This window comes from Anser cygnoides, chromosome 10 (assembly GCF_040182565.1).
Source record: "Anser cygnoides isolate HZ-2024a breed goose chromosome 10, Taihu_goose_T2T_genome, whole genome shotgun sequence".
In the NCBI taxonomy this organism is placed as follows: Eukaryota; Metazoa; Chordata; class Aves; order Anseriformes; family Anatidae; genus Anser; species Anser cygnoides.
This window is the reverse complement of record NC_089882.1, coordinates 1,098,279-1,121,756: the sequence shown is the minus strand read 5'-3', so window position 1 is coordinate 1,121,756 and position 23,478 is coordinate 1,098,279. Positions and strand designations below refer to the sequence as shown.

General features: G+C 34.7%; 1 protein-coding gene across 23 annotated transcripts in view; it reads left to right on the top strand.

The window, feature by feature from the left end:
* CACNA2D3 (calcium voltage-gated channel auxiliary subunit alpha2delta 3) overlaps window positions 1-23,478 on the top strand; it is a 531,247-nt gene that overhangs the window by 483,859 nt on the left and 23,910 nt on the right. For 15 of the 23 annotated variants that reach the window (XM_013188465.3, XM_048047530.2, XM_048047531.2 and 12 more), the window contains 5 exons: window positions 238-282; window positions 6,167-6,229; window positions 9,615-9,685; window positions 18,939-19,014; window positions 22,583-22,635. In XM_013188465.3, the coding sequence (XP_013043919.1) occupies window positions 238-282; window positions 6,167-6,229; window positions 9,615-9,685; window positions 18,939-19,014; window positions 22,583-22,635 (308 nt within the window). Of the gene's footprint in view, window positions 1-237; window positions 283-3,164; window positions 3,307-6,166; window positions 6,230-6,611; window positions 7,410-7,933; window positions 7,982-9,614; window positions 9,686-16,381; window positions 17,241-17,440; window positions 17,487-18,938; window positions 19,015-20,902; window positions 20,924-22,582; window positions 22,636-23,478 lie in introns of those variants that run through there. The other 8 variants (XR_007158070.2, XR_007158069.2, XR_007158072.2 and 5 more) reach the window with 8 other exon arrangements.

The window sequence follows — 23,478 nt, the reverse complement described above, 5'->3', positions numbered from 1 at the left end:
GTTGAAAATGATACCTTGTGAATGCACCCTTTCTCTATGGATAGGAACAGAACAGGATTGGTGAACAGATTGAATACTTTCCTACTCTTGTTTTTAGAACAATTGCTGGCTTTGATAAAAATTTAATCAATGTCCAAATCTTTATAATTGTGCTCACCTTGATTTTGGAAATGTCATTTTTTGTTATTATAAAACTAAAACTGAAAATATTTTATTGATTTTTGGTATTGTCTCTAGTGTGCATCTCTTGATGGCAGATGTGCTATAAGTTGTGATGATGAAGTAAGTATTTAACAGAACTTTATTTTTCATTTATATATCTATTGCAGTAGAACATGAAGTTGATTATAATTTACATTGTGATGTTCAAACAAAATTAATCTCCTGGTATAATTAGGAATCACCTTCTAAATATAATGCAATTTATATTAGACATTTTATGACTACTTACAAACTTCCATTTATTTATGAGGTTGACAGTGATATCTCAAATATGCATTGGAGTAAATTTTGTTTTATTAATCCAGTTTTGGAAGTTACATGAAACTATTCAAAAGCATTTATTTTTTACTTCTTTATTGTTCACCTGAGGTAGAAGCTAGTCTCTGATGTTCACACGAGTATTAAACAAATTATTACCAGTATAATATGAATGCAGAATTGAATCTATGCAGTAGTAATACATGAACAGCACTTCAGAAATAGAAAAGAAATAACATAAGTCAGTAGTTCTTAATGAATTCACCAAAGTAACTTTTTACTTAATATTTAATTTGGTAGATAAAAATAATATTTTTAGTGTCTTATGCATAGGTTTTTGCAAACCATTTAATATCATACCATATGATATTTTGTTCAAGCAACCAATGTATCACAGATTGAGTGAATTAAAAAATGGTTAACAAAGTACGGGCTGTATTGATACATGGGGAGGAATTAGATATGCAAGGTTCTAGCAAATCAGAGTTGGGTTTTAGATATTATTTCAGTTATAGTTCTTATCAGTAATTTGGAAGAAAACATAAACCAGTTATTGATAACAACATTGCATGATCTCCAAACTGAATGAATTGTGTGAGGAAATCTGGGTCACCTGATAACTGTGCTTGAACAAACTGCCTGCATTAAAGTATCATGAAATATAAACTCATACAACTGGAAACAAAAACTTCAGGCTGTATTCACATAATTCAAGGGCACTATACTGAAAAATGGTAATTCTAGTAATATTCGAGAACCATAGCAAAAAAAACAGATGAATAGGAGATTCTCTTTTCATACAGTGGTCCAAAAGAACTGTTGCAAAACATACATTAAAAGGCAAGAATCTGCTTGCCTCTGTAATTCATGCCAATGTAATGTTTTTGCAATCTATTTAAAAAGTAGAATACCATTGTTTAATATAATTATAAAGTTTACATACAGTTTTATTCTGTTTTTATACATCTCAGTTGTTTTCAGAGAAGCTGCTGTCTGTATCGCCAGAAGTGAGCAGTCAGTGTGTTCTTAGCTTTTGCTGCCATTTACACCCTTTTCAACAAAGTGTTAAGAAGTATTTGTACAGCAAACTGAAAACTGTTTCCCCCCACCATTGCAAACTCTGGTATTTAAACAATCCCTCCTCATCTCTTCCGAAGATCTTCAAGTTCTCACAAGTTCCTGTCTCTTCTTTTTACAATAGAAACCAACATACATTATTTGTTGTATTCCATAAGTCTTAATTTTCTTTGTCTCTCTGTTGTCTTTTCTTATCTGTGTTCTAGTCTGGACGTAAAGAACTCTTTCTGACTGTCTCAGCATTTGAATTAGACACACCTGTTTTTTCACAGAGGTGCTGCATGTCCTGTATTAATATATTTCCAATGAAATCCCTACATTTTCCACCACCTGGACCACTGTTCTGACTGTATTCCTACCTGTTCAGTAGTTGATTCATTTGGAGTAGCCCAAAATTCATTAGGGGCTGTTCAGCACATTAAAAAAAATAATAATAACAGTAACAAAAGTAGTTACATAAAGTACTTTGTGATATTTCCTGTAATGAAAATTGCTTTCTGAAGGACATGTAATTCAAAATCCAAATAACTCTGGTCAAAAAAGTTCACAAATCTGCCTGAGAATTCTTTCTAACATTGATTGTTATTACATTGTATATGTTGTTCTTTAAGGCAAACAATGTTATTTTAATTTTTGGATTACTTTTGTATAAAATTATAAAGAGTTTTAAAGATACATCATCCATCTTAGCAATCACACTTCTAGTATTCTACTTCATAACCCCATATACTGTGACATTGAAATGTGTTTTATTGAAAAATGAGTCCAGGATGCACGTGCAGTGATATATATATATTTTAAGTATGTCTGCTCAGTATGAAATTCAGATCACAAAAACCATTCCAGAGACAAAGGCAAAACTTCAGACATCAGCAATTATAAGAGTAGAGCATTAACTTCTTCAGCAGAAGAAGCTATCTGAAGGACAGAGATAGTAATAAATAATAGACAAGAAAATTTGCAGTTAGCCAAAACACAGAATTGTGATGATCATGCCATCTTTGGCCATGAAATGGACCTTATGAGTCAACACGTCTTTAGCATTTCTAGTTGTAAAGACTTACAGACTTCTCCATTTACAGCTTGTATTATTTTAACCAAGTAAAGTAAACTTTTAATTTCCACATAAAAAAATATCAAAAAAAACAAAGCAGATTCCTCCCAGGTGGGTGTGTGTGAAAGTAGCTATTTAGCCCCAATTTCAGGCTGTCATTTGCATTAACGATGATTTTAAGGAGATCTCATAATGTTTATTGTCCCATTCTCCTAAAAGTGATCATGCACCCATTGACAAACCATGTCTGTGGAACTTTTCATTAGCTAAAGTTTCCTGACCTTGTTTTATTATAACTTGCTATAGATTTAAGGTGCATACTTTACCTTGAGTTGTTACCAGCACCTTTAAATATTCCTTGTCAATAGGTTTCCAGTCATAGCCAACCAGTTTGAGAGGTATAACCACACATAGTCTGCAGAGTGCTGTGTAAAATCTCATTTAGCATAAGGCACCACACTTGCAGGATTAAAGGCTGAGCAGAGATGACTTCCTTCGTTTGAGATAGCCTTTGTGACAGAATAGTTAACAGTACACAATTTCTTCTGTAAAGGACTCTCCTGGCTGCAACATGTTCAACTGCTTCATCCAGACAAGAATTGTTGACATATTATCATTGCTGCAAAGATGCTTATGGTCTGTCCATGCGAAGAACTGAGTATACAATGATAAGGATTCCAAGAGGCCACAGCCATAACCAATCCACTTTTTCCTTTTTATCACATTGGCAGTTCATAAGAACTGGCATATACTTTGCTAAAAGTTCACGTGGAACTTCTTTTTATATTACATTCATATGCAAAGAAAATGCTGCTCAAAGGCTTTTCAGTTATTTTCAATTGACATCAGCAGGAGGATCAACACAGGGAGAAATTGTATGAACCTTGATAATTTAGAGGTTCCAAGCTTTTTTTTTTTTTTTTGACAAAATACACTATCTGTTAATAGGACTCAATCAAATATTACAGGTCCCCAACAATATTCCACAGATGTCTTTTCTCAACAGTAAGAAAATATCTAATGAACAATTACCATACAAATTAAAGCATTTAGAAGTATTAAGAAATGAAACTAATGGAAATAAAGTGTCACAGTAGTCATGCAAAGTATTAGTTGACAAATTTGATTCTGAAATGCAGTTGCATGACAGATTTGCAATTCCTCAGAAGTATTTTTTGCTTTCTTTTAGAGAGCTTTGAATTTGCTCATTTTTTTCTTGTTTTCGTAGTCTCACATTTTATTTTATTTTTTTATTTTATTTTTTTTGGTTTCTTAACCCTTATAACATTCCATTACTGTTGTTATATATTGGAGCTGTGACAAATACATAGAGGACTTGAACTTGATCAAAGTTACTGTACTCCAAATGTGTTGTCAGACCTCAGTCAACATTCTTGGTGTGTTTATTCTGGACTTCATGCCTGCTCTGTTTTACAAGCTCAGGGACTCTCCACCTACAGAATGCTCCCCTTGAAATCTGAAGTTCATTGAACTTGAACCTTTGGGCAAACCTGTGTGTAGTTCACTTCCAACACCTGTGAACCATTGTGAATTAAACCTTTTTCATACAGTTCTAGTGTATGCAAATATTATTACCCCATGTGTTAATTTTGCATTTGTCATTTTCTGTTTGAGATTTGCTGATGTAGTGGACAAATAAATGCACCCCACTGTCCTTTTTCAATGCTAAATTTCATTTGCAAAATGTTCCTTTGGTGTAGTACCAAATAGTGAAAATTAGTTATCTTGCTGGCTGATAGGTGAATGAGTGGTCCTGAATGAACATCACCCCGTTGTTAAATGTTTCTAAAATCTATAGAAATAGAAACGTAGTTATCTTCAAACACCTCTAACAAGATGCAGATTCCACTTACTGCCTGTCTCTAATAGCAATTAGCTATCATTAGCATCACTTAAAATTTTGGACAGTACTAATGAATGACTACGGCTTAGAGATTTGACACACATCCACTTACTGTTGAGTCGCGTCAGTGTTTTCCCAGCTGTATGTAATCCATAAATTATGAAATGAAGCCTACACTCTCTCTTACCCAATGTAACTACTCTTAAGTATTTTCTATGCTGTGGAGAAATATTTTTTTCTAATGTACTGTCTTTAGATTAATCTTTCATGCATGAGGACTGCAAATAAGTATCCTCAAAAGAGCTCTTTGTTGGCTTAGCTCTTCTCTTAATAAAGTTTATGGGAGGTTTATGATAGACTTTGGGGATAGCAGAGTTCTGAAGTTACAGTCCAACTTCTGAAATTCCACTCTTTACACACCATTGAGGTTAAGTAGCTGCCTCTTCTGAATGCTTTAGCTCTCCTCAGTTGCTTGCCAGAATCATCAGCTTGTCATGTTGTATTTGACAGTTTTTGGCTTTCTAGCAGATCAAAGGTTGGAAATAATTAGTTGTTTCAACTTTCTTTTTGACGGGTTTTCTGCCACTAGGGGTGTCTGGAGCTTAGTTCACCTATTAGAAAGAATAGCCTTCATTTGCATTAGAGAATTACATTCATTTCAGACTTTTGCCTGGTTTGGGTATCTTTGCTTTTTCAAAACTAAACTTCATGCCAACATTTCTGCCAGTCCCTCTGACAGGAAGAAAAGACAGGAATCCGATGATTCCTGTATTGGAAGCCACCCTACAATTTATTTTTTTTTACACAAATGTCACTAAAAATTCAGGGAATTATGTTAAAATGTTTGCTGATTTAGACTAATGATAGAAATATGTTAAAGATTTAACGCTGAGGTAGGTATTTGGCAATAATGAAGAGAAACTGAGTTATACCCAGGTTTGAGGTGAACCTTATGTTTAAACTCTGAAGCACAGTAATTAAAACTTTGCCTGTAGCAAGTAATTCACTTAAGGTTAAAATAGCGCGTGCATGTATAGAGGGAAGCACTGATTTGAGTTTACCTAGTTTTATGCAATTTATAAGTCTGACCTATGAAAAGCTAACAGTCCTACCTCTGAATCCAGTTCCCAATTAAAAACACAATTTGAAAAGCTTTTAGGAGACCTGTGGGGCCTCTTTTACAGAAGTTTCTGTTCCCCTCCCCCAATGACCAAATTAAAAAATATTACCTGGTCCCCTGTTGGTCTTCCAGGCTGACACTGTGTTTTCATTAATACATCATTAGGGTAATGACATAGCGCTGATGTTTTTCTCCAAACACAGGATAAGCCATCAGGAGCAACAAAGTTCTATGCCTTTGCAAACTGCGTTACAAGGAAATACTGAGGAATACAAGGAATACAAGAATGAATTAGAAAAGCACTGATCCTGTTCTTTTAATGTTTGTTATAGTTATTTTATATATTTTATTTCTGTATACATCTTTGTTTTGTTTTGCATGAACTAACTGTATAAAAACTAAATCAGGTAACATCCCATGAGTTGAGACTACATCCACTTCAAGTTACGTAAACCATTAAAAGAACCTGAAAGAAAGTTTTATCTATTTAGAAGTCATTTGGAAGTAAACTAAGTTATTGCTGTATCATAAAACCAAAAATCTAAATTGTATTTTTTTTATTATTTTTCAGTCTATCAATTGCTACCTAATAGATAACAATGGATTTATTTTAGTGTCTGAAGACTATAGGCAGGTAAGTGAAAGATTTTTATTCAGTTATCTACTATTACTGATTTATATTATCTTATTTATTTATTTATTTAAAGTAGGCCACTGTCTTAAAATGTTAAGTAATTAGTAGCATGAAGTTAAAAACTTCCTTCAATAAATAATGTGAGCTGCCTCTCACAGGAGCTCAGTTTCTGTCTCCCAGTGGTGTAAAGTCATGAACTCATAACTGTTCTCTGAAAGGGCTTCTTTGCTGCAGAACTGTCTATCTTCCATGATAAATTTTTACCCCAAGAGGAAAGATTCATTATGGCATTTATGCCACCTGTGAAGGGTGGGGAGGAAGGGAGAAGGCTGGCTATGCAGAGCTCTTACATTCAAACTTCAGATAATGAAATTTTACACAGGTGTTTGCTGAAGAGTTTGTTTTCTGAATTGTATTACAGCCACTGAAGGACTAAAACTCAGCAATCAGCACCACAATAGAGAGGACAAGGATCGTGATTAATGGGGAGATCATTTAAAACATTAATTTGCTTTGCATTCATGGAAACTAACTGAAAAATGAATGTATAATTCTTCATTTCTGCAAACCTTATTAAGAACCCACCACTATCCTCACAAACATTTGCCTGAGAACTGATGGGATGCTGCCCCAGTTATGCCAGAGTTGTCTGAAATTGAATTTCTTGTGTGTGTGGGGACTGTGCATAGGAGTCATCCATACTCTTACTCAGCCCTTAGGAGAATTAAATTTGTCATGACTAGGCTGGTTACTGGGAAACAGCTATCAGAAGGAGCTCTGGGTGACTTAGAAGAGTGACTGGAGAGGAGGCTTTAAAAAAAAAGAAGAAAAAAAAAAAGCACTATAAGTGGATGGCAAAAAAGAAGCCAAACTGAACATTTCACTTCTAAATTAAAAGCTTGAATTACTGCAGCCTTAAATCTGAAACTTCTTAAAGTAAAAAGATACAGATGTTTATTTCATTGCTCAAAAGGAATTGGATAATCTTTCCCCACAATCCCTCTGTCCCTTGCTCCATTTTGGATGAGTCTGCTAGCAACTAATACACAAGGAAAATATATTTTTTCCTGAAAGTATTATCCTTCCAATACTGTTCTGGAGCATTAGCTGCTAAACAGATACTGTACTGAGCTGTGAAGTAGTCATTCTTCACAATATGCTATCTTATATTCAAAACTGAGGGCTGAAATTATTGTTTTACATGTATTGCTTCCACCCTTTAAAATGTCAAGCTTGTTATGAATATCATTCGAGGGTGTACCCATAAAATGACATGAACTAAAAATATGGTGTTGTTTAACATTAACTGCATTATGTTAGAAACATTTTTTTCCCCTACATCTATCAAATATATATTTTCTACTTAGTTGAGCAATGACCCAAGAATAACACTCATTGTAGAATAATGATGATACACTGAAAACATTTTGTCTGGTTTGTCCCCCTGTTGTTGTGCATGGTATTTGTGTAATTCATTTGCTAGTTGATAGTTGGCTACAGCCAATAAACATGATTGGGAAGAGATGTTTTCTTTGGTAGATTACCTGATACTAGTTATTACATATTCCTATGAGGAATATATTATGGACAGATGTTGGACCATAACTAGGCTAGAAATGTGTCAAATTTTAAGTTCTTTGGAGCAATGTCTATTCCTGCCCGTAACATCAAGCATATGTGAGTCTTGCCTATTTGTTTTCTGAGCTAGGAGACAAGCAGCTGAAAATCCATCGCTGATGGAAGGTCAGGGAGCAAGTGGTAAGATGCTGGTTTTACAAGAACCCCAAGCAAAGTCTATGGACTCTTGCTCCTTTGTCACTGCGTCCTAAAGTACATATATAGGGAGAAAGCCTTCCTATCATTTCATGGAATAAGAAACAAGTGTTCATTCCTGAATGTGCTTCAGCACTGTTTTTCTTTGGACTTGCCAGAAATGACCTGAACCTATCTAAGAATCTTGTCCACACAAGATTGGCAGTGTAATTACGCTTGGCAGTGTAATTCTTCATCTGAGTTATCACCAAATCCAAATATATTAAAAATTACAATTATCTGGGTGTTACTGCATTGAAGAGAACTAGGATTTACAGACGAATCTTTTGTGGGGAGAACTGTCACTGAAATGTTTTTACAAGATGAAGCACAACTTGAAAAATCAAGTTTATTACTATCTAAGGTTATATTAGTCATTTATGGTTTCGGCTTTTTGACGTTAACTGACTGCCTCTCCCATAGTTAGGATAATCTTCGTCAGTCAGCTAGGGCTACTGAAGCTAGTATTTTTAGTCATGTAAACCACAAATGTTCCTCTTGTTTCTAGGAGACTTTGCACACCTATATGTTTTGGAAAATATGCCAAGTTTCCCGAGTGTTTTTTGTTCTTCTTGTTGTTTTGTTTTGGGTTTGTTTGTTTTAAAGAAAAAAAAAAAAGATAATTGCTTTTTTTGGTAGAGGAATGCCACTTTTGGCTAGGGCTGTAACTTCTCTGCCTGCAAACTCCCAGGTGCATACTTGAGGTCAAGTAGGTTCCTTGTAATGGAATTGAGGTTTAGTTCATACAAAACCTATGGAATCCATGTAATTTGAGAGTGTGGTGCCCTTTCCCCCCATAAATTGTGGTTTTCTCCCTTTAAACACTGCAGAGAACATACCCAATCCTTCTGGGAGTTGAGGTCCTAAGATAAAAAAAAAAAAGTCTTTCCAAAGTAGAAAGAATGCCGTACATGCAAGATTTTAGAATGCCATATGAATGGCTGCAGAAAATGGAGTCACTTCTGTATTACATACCAAATTCATCACATGAATGTTTGTTTTCTCAACAGAGATTTATTTTTATTCGTCCACATTTACTGAACAAGGACGACATGGGTAATTCATCAGGTTGAGTGGTTTTGAGTATAAAATGATTCTGAATGCAGTTAAAATTTATAGGATTGCTGAAATGTACTATTCCAGCTCCTTAAACAGGTCATGCAGGAATTATAAACAATGCTTTTTTATGACTGTTTATGAAATCCTCTCACAACCTGTTTATAGCTTTTTTGAGTAACATTTTAATCACAAGGATTTGTGATCAGATTAATGTGTTTCCTTTACAAGCTTTAGGTTGGGATGGCTTTTATTTCTGATATTAGATGTTATATAATGTCCCTCAATCTACTGTATAAGCTCTCACATCTGCTCAGGGGTAATAATATAATCCCTATAACTTGCCATGACTGTGAAGTCCTCTTCAGTTTTTATGCAGCAATAGTCCTGAAAACCTATCTATGTAGCTGTCAAAGCCACTCTTGCCAGAACCCAGAATATGCCAGTTTAAATTGCATCCAGTGTTATTTCGCATTTATCTACACGTCTGGTAATTTTTTGTATTTTTCCCTTGCAGACTGGTAACTTTTTTGGGGAGGTTGAAGGGGCTGTGATGAACAAATTACTAACAATGGGCTCCTTTAAGAGGTAAGAATTAAACTGATGTTGTATCTCTTATAAAATGTTGCAAAAAACAAAATAAAACTAAACAAAACTGAAGTCATATAAAAGAAGGTCAAGACTGACAGCATGGCTGGATTCTCATTATGCCTTTTTTTCTATATGATCTTAGTGCAAATTGGTGCCCTGCATGTTAAGAGTATTGGAGACAGCTTACTAGGAGTTTCTTGTTTATTGGACTGCGATGCTAAAATCGTGTGCCTCTCCTGTTCCCACTGTGCTCAAGTGGAAGTGGGATTTGACCATATCTACTACTGAATGGTTTTAAATGGCTCTAGAGCAAATCATTGATGCAACATTAAACATCTAGAGTTGGAGATTGCTCAAACTGGGCAATGAAAAGTGCCTTACTGTTATAAGAGTGTTCCGCCAGTAATTTTTCCAGTATTTTTTCCTCACACGTTAACTGACCTTGAACATTGCTGTGGCTATTAATCTGGTGACAATATCATGATGACAATAAAAATTAATGGTGATCTGATGTTGTCCTTTGAAATGAAGTATGAATCCTGGTGAAGAACATTTCCCTTTAACCCGTAACTCAGCACTGAAGTCTTCGTGGCTTTCACATTGCTAAGAACTGTTCCTTACCCCTACCCTGGAAGTGCAGTCCATGTGCATAGTACTTTTCCCTTTTACTTTCTTGTGCATTTATAGTATAAAAAAATAACACATCGCTGTTCCCATCAACCACTGAATTGAGTTATTGCATGCAAGGGTGTATACAGAGGCTCTCAAAACAGATGGTTGTGTGCTTCCTTGGTAAACCAGCTCTCTTAAAGGCAGAAAGCTTTCTGTGTGCATTAAAGGCAGAAAGCTTTTCCTCTGCGCATTATAGCTGAATACCACTCCCAGTAAATGACTGACCTGAAATGGAAAGATCTAGCACTCACTGAATCATCCCAAATCCTAGTTCTCTGAGGGTGGCAGATTTTGTGTGTTTAGCACTACGTTCTTAACATATGCTGTAAAAGGAAGTGAAGTAATACCTATTTATAGAGTGGGTTCTAGAATGAAAAGATCTGTTTATACATGAGATGAAGCATTTTATTTAATGCAAACAAAAAAAGTACAGTTAAAATCAAAGGATAGTGCTTTACTTTGTCCCACTTTGTTTTGTCCTGCCTAGCAAGGCATTTCAAACAAAATATCTGCTGAACAATTGATGGTAGTAGGTACCACAGTTGAGGAAACAAAGGCTGCATGGCTCAAGTATTCCATCTAAACTGTGGTGGGTGCCAACTTGGCATGGATCATTGGCTTATGATTTTTCTGGTCTTGAGCTGTGAGGGAGTTACAGATAATGAAGCCACCAGCTCAGTGCAACGGAGCTGCATGCTAAAGAAATGTAAACACAATAAGACGATTATTTAAACACAATAAACTGGTCACTGCCAATCAGTTAAAAATGGGAGAGAATCAAAGTGGTGTAATTGCACTAAATGAGCCACCTGCTTTTCCTGCTGTACAGCAGATAGCTCAGTGCAGCAACAAAAAACACTGTTTTTGAGCTGTGGTAGATGAGGCCTTTAAAATTAAATTATTCTATCAACATTAAGGAAGAATCTTTGCTTCTCTAGTGAAAAATACTCAGACATATTTACCATATTTTTACTATATTTATTATGAAGGTGTTATTTTTTTATCCACATTTTATTTTTATGTGGAATAAGAAAAAAGCAATGAATGGTGCAGTGAATGGTGGCAGAATCTATTATCCGTTGATTTCCCTGAGGGCACAATATATATATGCACGCATTACCCTTGTCATTTCTGCTCTTACCATGAAGACAAAATCAGAGACCAAGCTCTGATCTTTAGCCTTTTATTCTGATTTTCCAGAGCCATCCTTCCTCGCAGATTGTTTCTTATATGGCATCTGCCATTCAGCAGCTGAATTAAATAACATTGCTCTGTTAGAACTGGTCTTGCTCCTTTGTAATTTGTTTTAGAAGTAGAAGGTTCCACACTGCCTGATCTTCTCTACAGAAGAGTTTCCTGACATGCCCAGTAACTGTGGGGATGGGAGCCCTCTCTTCCTTTGGCACCATTGGGTAGCAGTGCAGACATGTGCTACTACCTCACTGGTTCATGCCTGCTTTCAGACTCTCTGTCCACAAAAGGAATGAAATAACCCTTTGTGAGTTCTCTCAACTGCCACTAATTTGGATGGATATAGAAGTTCTTTTTAGGATTGAGCTGGAAGTGTTAAACAAAAGGGGTTTGTTTGCTTCTGACTATATTTCTTTTCAACCTGCAGCAGGATGAAATTCAATTTTAGTGTTAGCTGTTTATTTTTTAAAGTGAACTTAAATACCTCCTTCCCTCCCTAATTTCTTTAAACTCAGTACTTCTTTTGAATACTATGTATGTACATAGGTATGTATATTTTCTTAGTTTATGGGTTTTATATTTGGAGGAAAAAACGATATCAGTGTCTCCACAGCAACGTGACATGTTCTGTGATTTCATTTAGGAAAATGATGTTTATCTTTATACCCTGAATATTGCATACAATTAAATAGTTAAAATATAATTTAAATTCATTATTAAATAAAGATGTGCTTCTGGAAAAGTGTCTGCTTTACATAACTCAGAAAAAAGGTTATTTATAGTTTCCTCAGCACTTTGTTTATGTAAAAACATCGGGGAAAATAAAGATTCTACTGCTCAAAGTATGAAAATCTAAAGAAAAAGTTTAGCATTAGAAAAAAAATCAAGGGCCGTCAAAGCAATGAGATCCCCAACAAAATGAAATTAATAAATCTGTAATAGAAAATTAAATGTATCTTGACTTGAAAACAGTTTGATCCTTTCCAGAACAAGGAAAACTAATCAGTTCTATAAGGCAAATATGGAAGTAGCATCATTTCCTCTTAACAGTTCTGTTTCCACTAAGCATCCTCTTGGCATCTGAAGACAAGTCTGTGCTTTGGTGTCTAGTCCTGTTTTCAGGATACAGTACTGAAATGGTGCATCTCTTAATTTCAGCTTTTCCAGGTGCTAGGCTCATTCTAACAAGTTCTTAATGCTTTGAGAGCTCTTCTCATCTCTTACTTTTTCACCCCTGTTCCTTTATCTTAACTCACATGCTTTTTAGTGAATAATACATGCTGTCTATGCCCTTATGGCACAGTACAGTCCAAATCCTTCACCTGTGTTCTTTAAATACATGCACATAGAGGCAGACTTTCGTCTCCCTGTCTTGATTTGTTTTGTGTGCCAAACCTAACAAGTGTTTTGCCTCTGGGTTATAAGATTATACAAAAATTCAGAACTCTTTGTGAAACTACTTGCAAGGAGCAAAACATTCTTAAAGACACATCATGAAAACAGTAACTGTTTGATCGCCAGCAGGTTGCTGATTCCCACTGAGGCAGCACAGCTTCCAAATGAAGGATATTTTTCTGTTTAGTTTAGGCTACTTTACCTTACTTAAGCATTCATTTAAATTAGATATTCTTGAAATTTTGTGAAGGTGTTAAATGGACACTGTTATATTTAGAAATTACATTTATTTTCATGTGAATTTTTACAGCCACTTATTTGACCTTTAGAAAATGTCATGACATTTGTTTTATATTAATTTGGCAATGTTTTGGAATGTAGATGTATACTTTGGAGAAGATCAGTGTTAGAGTGAAGGAACAATTCAAAATGGAGTTACTGGATTTGTTAGTGGATAAATGTAAGTGTGATGTTGCAGTTCTTAGATTATAAAAAAATCTATATTTTTATCTAATCACACTATCTTTACCAGTGAATTTATTTAGTAAAAGTAAGTTCAGGATATAGCCCATGTTTAGAGTATGTAGAGTCACAGAACCACAAAATGGTGTGGGTTGGAAAGAGCCTTTAAAGGTCATCTAGTCCAACCCCTTGGACATAGGCACATCTTTCACTAGATCAGGTTGCTCAAAGACCATCCAACCTCACTTTGAACATCTCCAATGATAAGGCAACAACATCTTGTCTGGGTAACCTGTTCCAGTGTCTCAGCACCCTCATTGTGTAAAGTTATTGCCATATATTCATTCCAAATCTTACACTCTTTCAGTGTAAAACTGTTGCCTCTTGTCCCATCATTACATGCCCTGGTTAAAAATTTAATGAACTTGCTTTGCAATTTATTTCCACTCAAGCATTATTATGAATCACATTCATTATTTATTATCTGCTATATTAAATGTCATGTGCAATGCAGAGCACGTATGAGGTGTGCGTCCTTATTCTTCAATTTCTAGATGAGTAATATATAATTATACAGCCTTGAAGAATGACTTTCCATTTTCATCAATGAAATAGCTGTCAGAAACACAACTATATAGCAGACTGTCTAGTACAGGTTTACAAGTAGACCTTATTCCTAACTGCATGTTACCTGTAGGCAAAAAATGATATATGTCATTGTGCTCTTGTCATCACTAATGATAAGGACCCAGACAAGGACCCCCATCCTGATGTGTGGATGTTTTCTGCTCCTATCTTGTCCTCCCCACATCTAAAATTAATGTCTCAAAACTGACTTCGTGCACAGTGAGAATTTACATCTCTGTAAATATTACTACTGATTTCGTGAAATATATTAGTATTTTGGAATCCTTTTACACACTTAAGGAGAAACCTAGACATGTGTGCTATATAAATGAATTGTCATTCTGTATGCTGCAAATACATGTTGAGTTGTAGGTTTTGTACACCTTTCATTTTGCAGCACTTTGGCAGTTAGGAATAACTGAATGTTAAAAGCAAAGATATGCGATGACAAATCTGTTTTCTCAAAGTGCTCTAGTTTATTTTTCATCATGTTCTTGATTTCTTTGGTGAAAGGTGTTAGTCTGACAGCTTCTGGATATTGATAATCTGTCAGTGAAGGTGGGAGAACTAGGACAGAAACAGCACAGGATTCCATACAATGTCCTGCTATCTCCCTACAAAGACCCTCTCTAAACTTAAGACGCTAGTTTACTCTTCACATCAATACTGTCATTCCTCCTCCTCCTTGCAAGAATATTAGACAGGCTGAATATCTTCTGTCTGAGTTAATGAATGTCTTTCCACCAGAAGTGAGCTGTAATCTCTGTTAATTTTTACGTAGAACACTGAGTAAACAGTAGTGTCAAAAATTAGGGCTTCATTTATTGTTTGCATCCTATGCTTTTTTTTTTTTTTAAAGCATTTTTTCTTTTTTTAATGTTTATTCCGTGGTAAGAAGCTTATTATTCCTACACATATGAACACCCCCCTCCCCCAACTATCTTAAACTGATGACAAAATTTTATGCATTGAAGATCTTTCAGCTGTTATAATTGTCAGTGATGATATTTCACACTACCAAGTAGAAATCCATAGTAATGCTGAAAATCTAGCTGAAAGAAATAGTGTACATCTGTTAGTATAGCCTGTACTGCTGGTAGGTCTTAGAAGCTTAATTTTCTTGAACCAGATTTGTATTTTATTGTAAGTACATTGCAAAGTACAAGACTGGAATTTACTGTATCAGAAAATTAACAATAAAAAGGTTTTCACTAAAATGTACATGGCTCCTGAAGTTACATACAACGGAGCTACACATTTCATTTTTGGAAAGTTATCTTTCATTAGTTCAAGATTATCACACGTAGTCCGTGTTTGTCCTATGGCTGACGTTGAAATCAATTGCTGTGTAGGCTTCAGTGATGAGGTGTGGAAATAGGGGCAGTTAGCAGCACGGTGATGTCAGAAAGTCCCAAGCATGTTGTTTGTAGCAAGAGGATAGATCTCCCATGAAGTGCTGTAATACACAGCATGGCACCTAGATGGTCTTAAAATTAGATTGTGGGAAGCAGGCAATTAGGTTTGCTTAAGTATAGTCAGTTGAACAGGATACAGGTAGCTGCAAACGGTTATTTAAAACTAGAACACAATCACTTCAAAAAGGGTAATCTGGAAGCCTTTCTTTCTGCAACAGTGAATTAGGTCTGTCTGGATGAAGGAAAGCTTATTTTGTAAAATCTTGAGGACATTAGTAAGAAAATAACACTCTGGAAATGACATCTGAACACAAAAGCACCACAGTGTCTTAGGCTACTGTTCTGACTACAGATACTGTAGTAGCCTTTACAAGGAATGGGGCTGGAAGGCTCTTACCTTACTAGTATATTTACAAGAATAAAACCAAAACAAAGCAAAACTGTATTTGAATTTGTAAATGCCTTGGAACCCATTTCTACTGAGCTTCAGTACCATTCATAGAGACAGAGAATCCAGAATTGATTCAATATGTTGCAGCGTTCAGATTTCAACGTGATTATGGTCTTCATCTGCTGATCTTTGAAGCATAGTGTAAAATTCCTTTTTGTTTTTAGTGCGGAAGAATAAGGTCTTTATAAGATCATTTGGCAGTAATGCTTTCACGGGTATATTTTGCACGTTCTGTATTATAGTAGCTTGAGTGGTCTTTAGAAACTTTAAGATAGGTGTTGAGCCTGCCTGCTTGGAAAGTCACTGAGATGGGAATTCATGGTTCAAAAATCAGAACTCTTTCCAGGATGTTTTCAATGTCTGTCATGTACTTTTCTAAAGATTTGTTAAAGATTTTTCTAAAGATTTGATAAAGATTTTGCTAAAGGTTTTTTTTTTTTTTTTTCCTCTGTAAACGTGGATACATTATCTATTTTCCAGGTTGTTCCTGAACCAGAATCTTCACACTGGCAACACCTTCAAATATATGTAGTAAAGCTAAGCTTATTGTATCATCCACAGATGATATTAAAACATTTCCAAACAACAACAATTTTGCAGTGTTCCACAATGATTTTGAGATTTTTTCTTTTACAACTCTTCCCGTCTTCCATCGCTGAAAATTTTAGTATTTTTTCCCTGTTAAATGAACTTTTATTTAACTACACATCTTTTAATGTTTTTCTTCTTCTTCCTCATAATACGATCCTAGATTGCTGTCTACTCCCTATAATACAGTAAGATAATATAAAAAAATATAGCATGTTTATATTAATATTAGACACAATATTAATTGTATTTCTGAGTACATATTTCAGTCCATTCATGACTCTTTATCTTTGAGCATTTAAAGAAACTATTTATTACATTTTAATTTAACACTAACAAGTATAAGTATGGGAGGAGAGGGGAGGCTTCTTCCAAATATTCAACCTGAAGTTCAAAACACATTCCAAATGGCACTCTGTAATAACATTTGATTAACCCTTCTTAGCAGGGTAACGAGTCCGCAGATTGAACAAGTGGTTCTGGTGTATGAAACTGAAAGTTGAGAAAATGATTGCATTTTCAAATACCAAATAAATGGTCATCAAAGTTGTATTGAAAAACCTTTTACAAAGAATATAGGCAAAACTGAATATTATTCAACTTGTAACACTAGATATTGAATCAAGTAGGATGAGACCATATCATCCATATCCTTGAATACTTTGCAGAGAGCACATTAAAATCCTTAAACTATCCTTGTACATGCATTTAATCACTTGCTACCATCCCTAGTAGGTCTGTGTGGGCATACAACGTGATCCTTAACTGTAGAGAAATAAAATAGTCAACCAAGACTGGAAAGGCTGAGCTGTAGAGATTACCTTACAAGGGCTGCATTCTGACCAAGGGGGAAAAAAATAAAGGAAAAACATGGTAGGGAAAGTGGTGTATTACTGCATGCCATACAGGCAGCACAGCTTACACCATGTACTGCTCTGTTTGTCTTGGCAGATCTGTGTGCGCGGATCTGGCTGTGGGCGTGATTCTGCCAAAGATGGTCAGTGTTCAACTTACACCCATGTTTAGGTCTCTAGTTATGCGTTTGTCTACCATGTACCTCTCTCTGCCAGTCCACAAAACAATGGCTTCCTAGCCATTTCTACTCTGAATATAAGAATGAATAATGTAAGCAGTGTGACCATGTACTAAATGCTTAGTTGAAGCTGCGTGATCCAATATATTTAGATATTTTGCCTGTAAGCCAAAAAGAAAATATAGTGCATAATAAAGAAGCTTTTAGTGATGGTTGCTGTCACAAAATTAGATCAGAAAAATTATATACAGTTTCTACCACAACGGATTAAAACATTCTAATGGTACAGGTTGCAATGTTTCATGGCATACAGTGCAGAATGCCTTGTGGTAATGCATTTCATGACCTGGTTTTGGCAGCTTCTGGGACATCCTTTCTGTGGCTGAATTTGTGTCTTCATTTAGAAGCAAGGCACACATTGCAAAATGTTGAAGTCCCATCTCATACATCTTTAAGATATCTATGTCCAGCTGTGATCCCTTGTCCCTCTGATGATGCAAAAGTCAAATTGATATGTTCAAATAAAGCTAGTAACATTTATATATTTACACTTGTTGAAACTTATTAGCTTATTCTTTACATCTGCTACAGATGTTAAATGTTTTTTATGTGGATGGATGTAGTCTGTTAATTGTTCTATGGACAGACAGATCTAGAGAAATAATCACAATTCCATATACTATCTCCGAGTTCTGGATTTTACATTTAGATCTCTGAAGTGTGTCAATGATGAGTAAAATCACAAGCAGAAAGAAATTTCCTGTTTACTATGCATCTGAGGAGGCTTCTAGCATATGTTGATTACAGCAGGTACCTGAAATGGACTATTTTGCCCTCATGAAAAAATCCAAAAGTAAATCCATGCTGCTTCAATTGTCTATACCATGAATACATGGAAATTCCACTTCTCTCTTTGGAAGCAATGCCATGTTTTTACAAATTACTTATGCACTGAGGTGCTCGTAACTGCAGAAGTGTCATTTTGCCTTTACTGGAGTTTGAGTGGACTGTTGTGAGAAGCCCCTCAAATGCATAGGTTCTTTCACTTTCTGGGGCTAAATGTACCAATCTCAGTCCAGAACCAATTGTTTAAGCATCATGTTGAATGTGTATTCTCCTCCTCCTTGCATTGTTTATCTCATTATGTGTTACACTATGTGTATCTTCCCTGTTTTCTCCCAGTTATGCTTTTGCTTTGTTCTGATGTCTGATAAAATCCTTACAAAGTTTTCACACTGTTTCTTACCTTTATTCTCCTTCATGTGACGTGTATTTTAATGATCCCTTTCCCTCTTTTCCTTGCTGCAGTTACTTTTTTTTTCCTGTCTACTTTGTGGGCAGAGTGTTCCATATCATCATGTTTATTCCACTGTGTTTTCTCCTTTTAGTCAAGGAGTTTTCTGTTCTTCTCTGTAGAATTACACTTTATGACTACCAGGCCATGTGTAGAACAAACAAAGAGAGTAGCGACAGTGCCCATAGCTTACTGGACGTAAGTACAGTGAATTTTCTGAGCACCTTTCCATGCAATCATCAAAGAAAATCGTTGCAAATATCTCATGGCCATTGTAAGTCCATTATTTTAATTTTTAATTAAACACTTGCGTTTATCATAATACATACAAGGAATGGTTCATTATAAAAAACAAACAAAAAAACAGTGTGTTAAGCATTTTCAAGTTCAAGTACTTATGCAATCTTTTTTACACTGTACCCCCATTTCTGAGGTTCTGAGGAATGCCCATTGCACCATGTGAGTCCTCCTACTCAGGACTTTGTAAACGGCTAGAGTGTGCTTTGTATGAGTGCCTGGAATCACGCATGCCTTTTCTATATGTAAAGACATACATGCATGCAAAAATGTAATTCAAATTTTAAATTGATTTTTTTTTTTTAATATAAGAAAGGATAGGTTCATTGGCAAAGCATATAAGTAAATGATTTTTACGTTATTTTTTCCTAGTATTTAAAGAAGATAACTTTTAAAGTAAAATTTCAATGATTATTTAAACCCTTTTTCTAACAATCAGCTCTGAATACAAACCATGTCCCTCTGCAAGGCCTGATTAGAGTCAAGCTGGGTCTTGCAAGGGCAACACATCCTTCTTTCCAAATCATATGTCTAGTTAATAACTCCATGGGCATTTTATAATCATTTGTATGTTTTAATGATTACTATAGTAATCTATCATTTAGAACTGCCAAAGCGTTAAATAAACTGTAGCTCTTGCATATTAAAAAGATTTTTTTAATAGCTGTTTTAGCATTAAAAATTATGTAAAGGCTGCAGCAAAATACTGTAGTAGTTTTACCAGTCTGGAAAAGTTATCTGATAGTATTTTTAAATAAACAGGGATCCAGCTAGAAAAAATAAGCCTAGGCGTAGTTACTGAAATTGTTGAGGAAATATCAAAATTCTGGCAACTTCTAAATATCTGTAAATGTATAGTTTCTGTGGTTTGTTTAATAATCATTTGCACTTTGGGATGCTTTCATTTACATATTTACATGACCACATGTTTTTTAAATACCTGCAAAATTGGATTTATTGCACTTGCCAGTCTGTTATCTAGTAAAGCCTGAACTTAAAAAAAGATTGGTATAATAATAAGTACCAGGCTGTGCAATGAGACTTACACTGTTGGTGAAATAGTACTGGATGCTGTGAATCCCAGTTGCATGAGAAATTGTAATATATCAAAATTGTTAGCAGCATCTTTCCATCCGAAGGCATGGAGTTTCAGCTCAGTTTGCAAGTATTCACGGCATGATCTTTCTTTATATTTTTTAAAGATATACAAACTCTTTTTTTAAACCTCAGGTGAGTTTTGTAAGGTTCAATGAGAAAAGACTGGCATAGCTTTGGTTAGTTCCCTATTTTTCTGTTGATTCAATCATTTCTAATAACCATGACTACAGAGAAAGTACAAAGAGAACGTGCATTAAAACATAGAGCTAGAGTCCCCAGAAGTATTTTTTTTTCTATTTTAATGCCACAATTTTGCACATATAGATCAGGTTATTACGAAGCATTCAGTACATTTTCTACATATGCAATGTGTTTGTTCACAAATATTTATAATTCCATTTGAGAATTATGGTTGTATACATACAGGAATAGATACATGGAGAAAAGTGAGACTCTTTAAAAAGTTCTAAAACTAATATTTTTCTTCATACTTTAAACAGTAGAGAAGTGGAGCATAGGCATCAAAGACTGTGTGATGTTAAAGGAACTCACAACATTTTCTCACAATTGTGGAAAGCAGGAGTCAGGGCTGGACCCCTGTATCTAGCACAGGTTTTTTAGGATGTGTAACTAACATGATACATTAGAGATGGACAAGATTTACAGATCATTTGTTCCATTTCTTTACCAGCATGGGATTCGTTCTTGAAAGGTAACCAGTTACTTTGTTATTTAGCATATTTTCTTGTTTAAAATTTTCCAAGTTCTGGATAGGTCTCTGTAGAACCACTTTGTTCTTTGCTGAGATATAAAGAGAGAATAAATCCTGTTGTGTTTTTTGAGGGAACAGTCTTTGAGTGGGAAAGACTGTCTTAGTAAAATCACATTTCATGAGAATGCCTTTATATTGATGTAATGAAATATTTTTCCCACTAAAATTCTGAAACATTTACTCATTTTATATTCGTTATATTGAAATCTATTATTTTCAGATACATTGAAAGATTTTTTTCATTTTCTCATAGCTTTCATATTAAAAGTAATAGCTTTTTTAATTCATAATGTATTTTACATTAAATATATCTTATTTATAAATATTAAATAAATATTCTTTTCCACTATATCACTTGGCATTATCAAAAGGAAGGTATGCAACAAAATTTTTAATTGCTTGTGTGGAAAATTTCAAGTTTTCTGATTTGGAACAAAAATAAATAAGATATCCCACAGAGCTGATTTTTTCTTTTTTCCTCTACATCTCTAGGCAAGGCTTGTAGCTTTTTCATCTTCTCCTGTAAGACCTTAGTAGGTGAAACCTATTTTCACCTTAATAGGTGAAACCCTTGATGGTCTCGAGCTTTCTGCATTCTGCTAGTTTGCTCTTTCAGCTTTTCATACCAGTGAATGATGTTTGTTCATTGGCTCTGGGAGTTACAGCTCTGCACGGCTGTGCCTTCTGAAAACTGTCACTGGCCAGTTACTGCCCTGCCAAAGGGCACTGCTTCCATAAGGTGCTCATTCAGCCAAGTAAAACATGATTTTAGACATCTGAGGAGTTCTGTTAAAGTCAGTATGACTGCTTGCATGTACTAAAATGCTCTGTTGATACGGAATCTGAAAAACGAATCTGCCAATTTTTATGCAGTTGAGAGACCCTAACACAAATGTTTCAGAAGACAAGGTTCTCCTTTCCAGATGTCTGAAAACTGACTTTTTTCCCTGAGATTCTTTCATAAATAATTAATCTTCCTGATATTCTTTTTTAAACAATAAAATACCCTTATTCATCCATATTATCCCTAAAATGTAGAAGTATTGTAAACATGGGATTTTAAAAGTATTTGCTTTGTTACGATCCAGAAAAACAGAGGGTGGAGAAAGAATCTTAAAAATTACTTACACTGCTTACAAGTGGGCCTTCAGTATGACACAGATGACTTCATTTAGGTAATACCAAATTTCAGAAGCTTTTCCCAGTCTAATTAGACTGAGATAATGAATGAACATTTACATTAAAGAGAGGCAAGTCTGAACTGCAGTCTGAGTAAAGCCCTTATTATCTACCGGAGCTGTTCCTTCAGCAATAGCCTGGGAAATAGGAACCCCTAGAGGTTAAATATTTAACAATCACTTGCAAAACTTTCCTTTTCAAGCTGATAATCTATGTGTCTGACCAACCACATTAAAAGGAAATTTCATTACTATATATTTTAATATTTGTTGTAATATTTTCTTTCATAAAAAAGTTATTCTTTTTCTCATGCTATCCATGCATTTGAATATCCATAACATTGCTTTTATGTGAATAATTCAGTTAAGATATAAATACTGCATATTTTGCCTTTTTATTAAATGAGTTGCTTCTCTTCAGCCTTATAATGCCTTCTTTGCTGCGGTAAAATGGATTATGACTGAGCTTGTCTTGTAAGTAAATTTTATCAAGAACTTCACAAATATTTATACAAATTAATGAGTATTTATACTTTTAAATACTTAATGAACATTTGTACTTCTTGCCTTTTACATCTATTGTGCTGTTTTTCTTGTATTATTTTTAATTCAGTAATAGTTCTCAATGTTTGGCAGTCCAACTTAGCATTGTTAAAATCTGAAGAAATTCTAGCTATATGAATGCACAGTTGCACTTTTATTATGTTATTCATGGTCTTCACTTATATCTGTATGTCTTTGCTTAGTAAGTCTAGCAGATTGCAATATACAGACTAAATTTATTATTGTGGTTACTGTTAAATTTAACATAAATGCCTGGCTGTTTGTAATGCTGCTTGGGTGGGCTGTTGTCAATATAGCAAACTGTTAGAGTGATTCATTGTGGTGTTTGTCATTTCATGAATTTCTGTAAGACGGACCCTTTACAGCATATGCCACTTAAGGTGTACTCTGTAGATTATATTGATTTTTTTTTTATCTTGTATAATTCTTCTAGCAATTTAAGTTAATGCATAATGAGCCTTGCCTTTAAGAGAGTTTGTCTGAGAAATCACAGAGCAATATCATATGAGGAGGAAGCCTTAAATGCATTTTGTTATTAATCTATTTGTTTTATTATTGTGTTTACCAGAGAGCAGAGTTGCAGATTGAAGTGAATTTTATCTGCATTGAAATAGATATAATTTTTTTCTTGTAGTCATTTTGTTTTAATTGCAAATTAAATGATCTTTCTTCAGAATTTGTGATAAGAGTTAAGGTGAATTAACTGGCCAGAGTACAGAAATTGATCTTACATGCAGCTTTCAAAGTAAATAT